Genomic DNA, 9,581 nt, shown 5'->3' on the forward strand with positions numbered 1-9,581 from the left:
TCATTTCCTCCTTAAATAAATCATCCCTCCTTTCCTCAATAATGCATCTGAAACACAGTAAACATTTTTTATTTCCAGACAGAACATAAAGAAAAAGTTGCTTTAAATAATTAAAATCCCTCCCAAAGCATTGCTTTACATGAACTGGTCATTTTTTTGATTTTGGGCTTTAACATCAGTCTTCTTTCATACTAGTGGAAAGAAAAACATCCAAAATACACATTTAGGTGTTTATTTTACTATTAATTTTACATTTTTTCTCTTTGCGTCTGTAGATTTCTCCTTTCACCCAAAGTCAGCATTAGATAATGCCTCATCTGCATATTTAAATTAGAGCTGTCACTTGATTCAAATATTTAATTGTGATTAATCACACATTATTTATCTGTTTAAAATGTACCTTAAAGTGAAAGTAGGCAGTATATATTTTTGGCATCATTGGGCAAACATCCCATAATAACCTTTCATCATTTTGTAATTCAAGTGTTCTGAGAGAAAACGAGACTTCTGCTCCTCCTCATGGCAAAAAATCTAGCCTGTGACGGGAGACTTTGACCAATCACAGGTCATTTCATTGAGAGAGAGCGTTCCTATTGGCTGTGCTCCGGTCATGTGACCAGAACTTGGCGTTCCTTCACCAGGTTTCACAATGGCGGCGGCGGCGGCGTCACAAACTTTCTGATTTTACAGCTAAACCGTGCACTACAAGATGATTCTGAGAACATCTGAGGAGAGAAATAGGCATTAACATAACAGAATATTGATTCATATTTGATCAGCGCTGCTTAGTTTGACTGTTTGGTCGGAGTTTGCGAGTGATTGACAGCCGGCTCTCATAGAAAGCAGATGGACAGCAGACCTCAGATCAGCTCTTACTGCTTGTTTTCCTCCAGTCTGTGAAATCTTGCAGATGCCATTAGGAGCACCGGAGGACACATTTTTTGCTCCAATCTCGCCTACTGATGCTCTAAAGGGAGATTTATTGCACATTTTTTATGTTTTCAAAATGTACCTTAAAGGGAGATTTATCAAGTATTTAATACTCTTATCAACATGGAAGTGGACAAATATGCTGCTTTATGCAAATGTATGTATATATTTATTATTTTAAATCAATTAACAACACAAAACAATGACAGATATTGTCCAGAAACCCTCACAGGTACTGCATTTAGCATAAAACAATATGCTCCAATCATAACATGACAAACTGCAGCCCAACAGGCAACAACAGCTGTCAGTGTGTCAGTGTGCTGACTTGACTATGACTTGCCCCAAACTGCATGTGATTATCATAAAGTGGGCATGTCTGTAAAGGGGAGACTCGTGGGTACCCATAGAACCCATTTACATTCACTGATCTGGAGGTTAGAGGTCAAGGGACCCCTTTGAAAATGGACATGCCAGTTTTTCCTCAACAAAATTTAGCGTAAGTTCGGAGCATTATTTAACCTCCTTTATGACAAGCTAGTATGACATGGTTGGTACCGACGGATTCATCAGGTTTTCTAGTTTCATATGTATAATATACATATTCTTACTACACTGCAGAATAAGCTTTGCAGCTCTTAGCTTCACCTCAACCAACAACAAAAACACTGCTCACACATCAAGTAACGATAATCCTCTAATACATATATAACACTACCTGTACTTTTACGAAGGCGTGACTTCTACTTCTAATGAGTGTTTAATTGTCTTTTACTCCAGTAAAGGATGAGAGTACTTCCTTTACTTCTTCTTGCAGAGAAGCACTTAACGCCCCGCTGGTTAAATACAGGCTTGTTTGATCCCGTCGTCATCGACGTGGTGGCCGCCTGTCATGTTGAGCTTTAATTACCTGGGAGGAGGAGGAGGACGGCCAGCAGCAGGACTACAGTAGGTCACTGTGCTCTGATACCTGGACTCACTGAGCATGAAACAGACGCAGCGAGCCATCGTGAACACTTCTTTGAATCTGGGGCGGCGGTCTAGCAGTTTACATGATGTGACTACACACACTGCTGCTATTTCACATTTCACGCTGCTGTGACCGTCAGGTATGAATGTGCTTTTTACACTCAGCGGTGACACATTTAATAGGCTGGCTGGGTGGGTAAAAAAAATATCTACTGGATATCACCATGAAACTTCCCCAGTTCATTACTTACTTTAAGACTATTATTATTTGTTTTACAAGTTTTCTGAAATGTTATGATTAAATATGCAAATGAGGCATGATGTCATTAAATATGTGTTAGTTTTCATACATTTCCAGAACAGAAATCTGAACACTGAATAAAGTTAGGTTCAAAATTCTTGTTTAATTTTGTTGAAATATTAGAGAAGAGGGTTTTTCTCTTTTCATCACTCCATAAATCCATAAAAAAAGCCATAAAGAAATCAATTTTTGTCATTTTTTTTAGGAATATAATGTTTTATAAATCATTCTATGAAAGATATGCATGCACTGGCACTTTATCATATATTATAGGACACTAAAAAAATTATATTATTATAGGAAATATTATCCAGCTGCAAGCACCTGAACTATTTCACTGATTTTAAAATGTGCTGTAAGTTGTATAATGAAGGAAAAAAGAGATAAAAACTAAATATTGCATCATAAAACATGATCAGGATGTCCATAAGTGAAAGTCTCATATACTATAATTATGTAAATATATCTTAAAAAATGTCCTAAATGAGTCTTAGTCTGTGGGGCCTAATCCTTTCATCTTCTCATAATAATTAGAAGATGTTAATGATATCTTTATTATTTCAAATTCATCTTATTCATCTACTCTAGCATCTTTACATGCACTTTATGACTTAATGTGGTTTAAATCATTCTCAGGACGTGATGTAGAACATAACCTGGTTATCAATATCGCAGCATGATGTAGAGCTGCAACGATTAATCGATTAGTGATCAACTATTAAATTAATCGCCAACTATTTTGGTAATTTTTTAAGAAAAATGAGTTTAAAATTCTCTGATTGCAGCTTCTTAAATGAGAATATGTTCTGGTTTCTTTACTCCTCTATGACGGTCAACTGAGTTTCTTTGAGTTGTGGACAAAACGAGACATCTGAGGACGTCATCTTGGGCATTTTTTCACCATTTTATAGACCAAACAACTAATCGATCAATGGAGAATATAATCAACAGATCCATCAGCAATGAAAGTAATGGTTAGTTGCAGCCCTAATATGAATCAAATATTATCTTTGATGCCTCACATTGATCAGTCTCTGTCACTTCTGAGCTGAGCTGCATGGCAATATGAGACTGATCACGTTTTATCATCTAATATTTTTTTTTTTGTCCTTCATTATACGACATACGGAGCACATGTTAAAATCAGTGAAGCAGTTTATATACAGTATATGCTTGCAGCTGAATATTCCTATAATATCTAGTTTATTATGGTATTTCCTCTCGTGTGCACGTGTTGTAGCCGACCAGCAGCAGCCCTGAGCTGTGGTTTACTTGCAAAATGTCACTGAAAACAAAAAAAGCTCTGAAACAAGAAACAATAAAGCCGAACGTTACAGCGCTTAAGGCGAGACACTACGGGCAAAAACATTAATATTCATGGACTGATTCATTTTGAGATTTTGGGGCTATTTTACTTCCATAACATGTCTTCTCGTCTAAAAAGAAATCATTGAAAATACACATTTAGGTGTTTATTTTACTACTTTGTCTATTCGCGTCTGTAGATTTCTCCTAAATGAACCTTTATATAGCATTACATATTTAATATTTAAACATACAATTTCATGGTGATATCCACTAGCCCGTGGTGTCTCCCCTTAAATAATGAACAAGCTGATCTTCTCTTGAAGCAGGTTGATTTGCATTGAAAGCAGGTTGAAATATTCACACCACACCGGTTGATTTAAGGACTCAATTTCAGACTATAATGACTTGATAAGATGGAGATTTTTCACTGAATGATGCATCACGTTTTAGACGTTGATTATGTGTTTTGCATGAAAAATATCCTGCACAATCTGCAACACGAGTAAAAACTACAGCTGATGAATGTAGTGTAGTAAAAAAGAACAATATCTCCCTCTGAAATGTGGTGAAGAAGAAGTGTAAAGCTGTTTATTATTATAAACTATCAAATTTTGGACTCTTTAAATTCGCAATAACTGTTTTTATTGGCCACTAGGGGGCAGCAGAAACAAGCTGTGAGCACAACACTGACATATCATCACCTTTTAAATTGGCGAAGTTGTTAGCAAACAAAGTATTTCACTTGTGACTATATCACATTTTAGAAGTTGATTATATGTTTTATATAAAAAAGTAGTAGTAGTAGTAACTATAGCTGCTGATAGTGGAGTAAAAAGTACAATATTTCCCTCTGAAATGTAGAAGAGTAGACGTATGAAGTAGCATTACTGAAGCACAGTTTTGTACTTTATACTTGAGTATTTATTAGGGTTGAAACTAGAAAACCTAAAGAATCCATCGGTACCAACCATGTCATATTAACTTGTCATGAAGGAGGTTAAACAACGCTCCAAACTTGTGCTAAATTTTGGTGAGGAAAAACTGTCATGGCCATTTTCAAAGGGGTCCCTTGACCTCTGACCTCCAGATGTGTGAATGTAAATGGGTTCTATGGGTACCCACGAGTCTCCCCTTTACAGACATGCCCACTTTATGATCATCACATGCAGTTTGGGGCAAGTCATAGTCAAGTCAGCACACTGACACACTGACAGCTGTTGTTGCCTGTTGGGCTGCAGTTTGCCATGTTATGATTTGAGCATATTGTTTTATGCTAAATGCAGTACCTGTGAGGGTTTCTGGACAATATCTGTCATTGATTTGTGTTGTTAATTGATTTACAATAATAAATATATACATACATTTGCATAAAGTAGCATATTTGTCCACTCCCATGTAAGAAATTATTGCAAATATTGAGTATCGCGATAATATGTTTTGTGATATTGATTCTCAAAAATGCTATCGATTTTTTATTAATAGTTTACATGCAAAGATGAACTCAATTTATTGTATTTGCAAAGAGATGCACCCTCTCAGTGTATGCACCCTTTCAAAGTATAGAGTTATATGATTTTACAGGGACTTTGATGAATGCAAATACAGATCCGCCTGTTCTGATTGCATAAAAAAATAAACCTTTTTAACTCAGATTTTATACATATGGTGTTGTGTTCTTTATACTATAACAGTTTTCCTAAAATTTGATTTAGGAAATCGTAATATATCGCCTTGCTTACAGTATCGCAATATATTGAATAGTACCCCTGTATCATGATACCCCAGCAAACATGTAACGTCAGGAAGACGTTTAGATCATGTCTGTATAACGTCCGTCAGTCCAGACACACTTTTGGACATCTGGTAGACGTGCAACTCAAGTTGACATCAATAGTTGAACGTTAAAAAGACGTTTAAAAAAGACGTCGCAAAAACTTTCATTCTGGCTCCTCAGTGGACGTCTTCGGACGCCGACAGAGACGTTAAATTGATGTCTTTTGGACGTGTCTTTGCTCAGTGGGACGTATCGTATTGCCAGATTCTTGCCAAAACACAGCCGTACTCCCACGTTGATGAGCGTATTAAATACTTGACAAATCTCCCTTTAAGGTGCATTACGAACAGATAAAAATATGTGCGATCAATCATGATGATTAAAGCTGACTAGTCAACTAATCATCTAAGAGGGAGGCAGTCCTAAAACGATCAGAGTACTTCCTCCACCACTGATAAATACTCAAACACAGTACAAGTACCTCAGAGCTGAGCTGTACTTGAGTAAATGTACTCAGTTACTTTGTGACCTTACAAGCAGACATGTGAGGAGCGTGCTCTTAAATCACAACAATGGAGGACACGAATAGACGAGCAGGAGGGACTTTAAAAACAGGTCCAGAGGATTCTTTGACTATTCTTAGTGCAGCAGCAGCAGCAGCTACTCACACACACACACACACACACACACACACACACACACACACTAACACGTATAATGGGCAGGAGGTGAAGTGATTCATCTGTACCATCACTAAACACACATGTCCTTATAATTCACAACATATCATACCACATGACTCATCTCACGGAGGCATTTCTTCTCAAGACTTCAAACATGATAATTGGACTTTATTCTTTCTTTTTATTGGGATGATCCATGAGAACAGGAAGTGAGAGGAGTGCACTTGCTGCTGCATTAACACTTCTAATCTCCAGTGTCCTAAATCCGGCTTGTTTTTCAGCATCAGCATTCGGAGCTCTCTCGCTCTCTCTCTCTCTGAGGAGTCCTACAAAGAGGAATCGTGTCACTTGGGATCGTTTTCTCATGCCATCTTAACCCAGAGTCCTGCTGCTTCGTGTTTCACTGTTTACAAGTGAAACACGCAGCTTCACAGCGCGTATTATCTACTATAATATGATGCAGATTGTTGTGTTAATATATATATATATAGTCGGAAGGGTGCAGATATAAAACCCAATCACAGGTCATTTCGTTGAGAGAGCGTTCCTATTGGCTGTGCTACGGTCATGTGACCAGAACTTGGCGTTCCTTCACCAGAACGTTCTCATTTTTACAGCTAAACCGTGCACTACAAGATGATTCTGAGAACATCTGAGGAGAGAAATAGGCATTAACGTAATATAATATTCATATTTGATCAGTGCTGCCTAGTTTGACCGTTTGGTCGGAGTTCGCGAGTGATTGACAGCCGACCTCAGATCAGCTCTTACTGCTTGTTTTCCTCCGGTCTGTGCAATCTTGCAGATGCCGTTAGGAGCACCGGAGGACACAGAGGGAACATGATTGTTTTTCAGGTTACCTGTTTCATGCACTACTGTCACGATATAGCGTTTTATAAAATAACTTTTATTTTAATCGTATTTGCTCCGATCTCGCCCACTGATGCTTTAAAGGGAGATTTATTGCACTTTGTTTTACGTGAGGATATAAAACCCTCTCCAAGTCTCTGAGGATTACTGTCCTGGTAGATAGATAGCTGTGAGATGGATGATATGATGGAGTTAAATCCTCCAGCTTTATTATTATTCATAGTATTAATATATATGTGTATGTGTATATACTGTATTATATATATATATATATATATATATTTTTTACTCATTTATTTTCTTTTTGTTTTGTTTTTGTTCTCCCTATGCTCTACACATAACAGGAAGGGTGTCTGTATATGTTTAAGAGTAGATATATATGTCATATATGACCATCTAGCCTCATTCAATGCCAAACACACACCCATTATCCACATCACACACACACACACACACACACACACTCTTAAACCTGCTTTTATCCCCTTGTACTGTATTGTTTTAGTTTAGTTTAGTTTTGTTTTTGTACTTTGTTATTTGTCTTTCTCTGTATAATATATTTTGGTCTTTTTGATATATGTCCCTGCACATGTCTTCACTTTATAACACAATAAAATAAATAAATCCTCCAGCATGCATCAAGATTATATACACTAGACACATCTTTTTATTATTATTATTAAAGCTATTTTTTAATTAGAAGAGGGTTTAATAAATGAACTTACCTCAAGCAGACAGAAGCATTTGCGACGCATTTCCACACCTTTTTTTTATTTCTCACATGTCGATAAATGTCTTCCTCTTCTTCACAATGTGTGTTTTTATCCAGAGAGACTCCACACCTTCTTCTTTTTAGTTTAATTGCGCAAAATAGAAAAAAAGTATTCTGTCAACAGGGTGTCCAGGGAGATGTCCAGATTCTTCTGCTCCATGAAGATGTTTTTAAATGAAAAGAGGAGGATCTGTTCAGGTGATCAGCTGTAATGAAGTCTCTCTCTCTCCGTCAGTTTGTGTTTCCGGCGACTGGAAACCGAATCCACCTTCTGGAGAGACGCGCAGCATCACATCAAGACAACCAGGCTGGTGTACTCTTCACAGGCTGGACCAGGAACAGGAACTCCTCTTTACTCCGCAGAATGACACCGACATGTCCTCACTACTCCTTTCTCTCTCTCTGTCTCTCTGTGTCTCTCCAGCTTCTTCTTGTTGTGCGTCCTGCTGCTCCGGAGCCTCTCTGTTGGTTCACATCGTCTCCGTCGACGCACCGCCCACGTTGTGCCACTTAAAGGTCCCATATCGTGCTCATTTTCAGGTTCATACTTTTTGGTGTTTTTGTGTTTTTGTGTTTCTACTAGAACATGTTTACATGCTTTAATGTTAAAAAAACAACTTTATTTTCCTCATACTGTCTGTCTGAATATACCTGTATTTACTCTCTGTTTGAAAACGCTCCGTTTTAATGCATTTTGACGGAATTGCAACAGTAACTTTACATTTTTCTTGTCAGCTAAACTTAAAGTAGTAGAACATTTTATTACATTTTTGTATATATTTTTAGCTTGTAACTTTACATTTTTCTTGTCACCTTAAAGGTCCCATATCGTATCCTTACCTACCACAATATGAGAGCGAGAGGCATGCATCTCAGGGGAGACATCGGAGTTTTGGTCGGAGACGATAACGTTTCTCTCTGCGGAGCCCCGTCACTTCACAAGACACGGGAAACCTCTGTTGGTCTGGAGGAGCTGCAGCAGTTATTTCTGCACAAATGTCCACTGTACATTCACTAGATATTCTCAGAGCCAAACTAACTCTTCTGCAGTGTGTAGTGTGCGCGCATGCACGTGAGAGTGGAGCGAGAACACGCGCGGTGTGTGAGTGAAGGCAAGCAAGCAGAGGAGCAGAGGAGCAGAGGAGCAGAGGAGCAGTCTGAACAGCGTAGCCACATGCGAGCGTGCATGGGAAACCGACCCGTTAGATTTATACGTGTAAAAAGTTACAAACAGTCCCTTTAAAGGTCCCATATCGTGCTCATTTTCAGGTTCATACTTTTTGTGTTTTTGTGTTTTTGTGTTTCTACTGGAACATGTTTACATGCTGTAATGTTAAAAAAACAACGTTATTTTCCTCATACTGTCTGCCTGAATATACCTGTATTTACCCTCTGTCTGAAACGCTCCGTTTTTGTGCATTTCAACAACGGAATCACAACAGAATTGCGTTGCCTGGCAACAGTTTGGGTCCATGTTTACTTCCTGTCAGCTGATGTCATTTACATACACTGCAACCAGGAAATAAACTGGGACACATTTAGAATGTTTATGTTTAAAACCGGGTAATGGTCTAAATATTGTATATTTGTGACATCACAAATGGACAGAAATCCCAACGGCTTGTTTCAAACACACAATTTTCGAATAAGGGGTCTGTGTGTATTTCTCTGTATATTGAGCGCTTCGATACTTTCACAGTATTTATATAGAACTTAAACCTGCTTTATAATATAAAAGACATGAGAATCTCCCTTTTTACAATATGGGACCTTTAAACCGGGAGGAATATAACTCAATTCCTCGTGGTGGAGTTAATTATGCAACATGCTCTCGGGTCCCTCGCTGCTCCAGATCCTAATCTCTAATCCCCTCCTGCAATCTAGACGTCACACTGCTGGGAGAAAGTTAAAAGCTAAAAGGGTTGAACTGATTTTTTTTGGAGAGAGGAAAAGAATCCGTGCGCATTACTGGAG

General features: G+C 38.0%; 1 protein-coding gene across 1 annotated transcript in view; it reads right to left on the minus strand.

Moving 5' to 3' along the window:
- LOC119480017 (corticotropin-releasing factor receptor 1-like) overlaps positions 1–8,084 on the minus strand; it is a 77,168-nt gene extending 69,084 nt beyond the window's left edge. Inside the window, exon 1 of the mRNA XM_037756078.1 lies at positions 7,561–8,084. Within this exon, the coding sequence (XP_037612006.1) occupies positions 7,561–7,590 (30 nt within the window). The 5' untranslated portion in view covers positions 7,591–8,084. The remainder of the gene's footprint in view (positions 1–7,560) is intronic.
- Between the last annotated feature and the right edge of the window lie 1,497 nt (positions 8,085–9,581).

The sequence above is a fragment of the Sebastes umbrosus genome, chromosome 20 (genome assembly GCF_015220745.1).
Source record: "Sebastes umbrosus isolate fSebUmb1 chromosome 20, fSebUmb1.pri, whole genome shotgun sequence".
NCBI lineage: Eukaryota > Metazoa > Chordata > Actinopteri > Perciformes > Sebastidae > Sebastes > Sebastes umbrosus.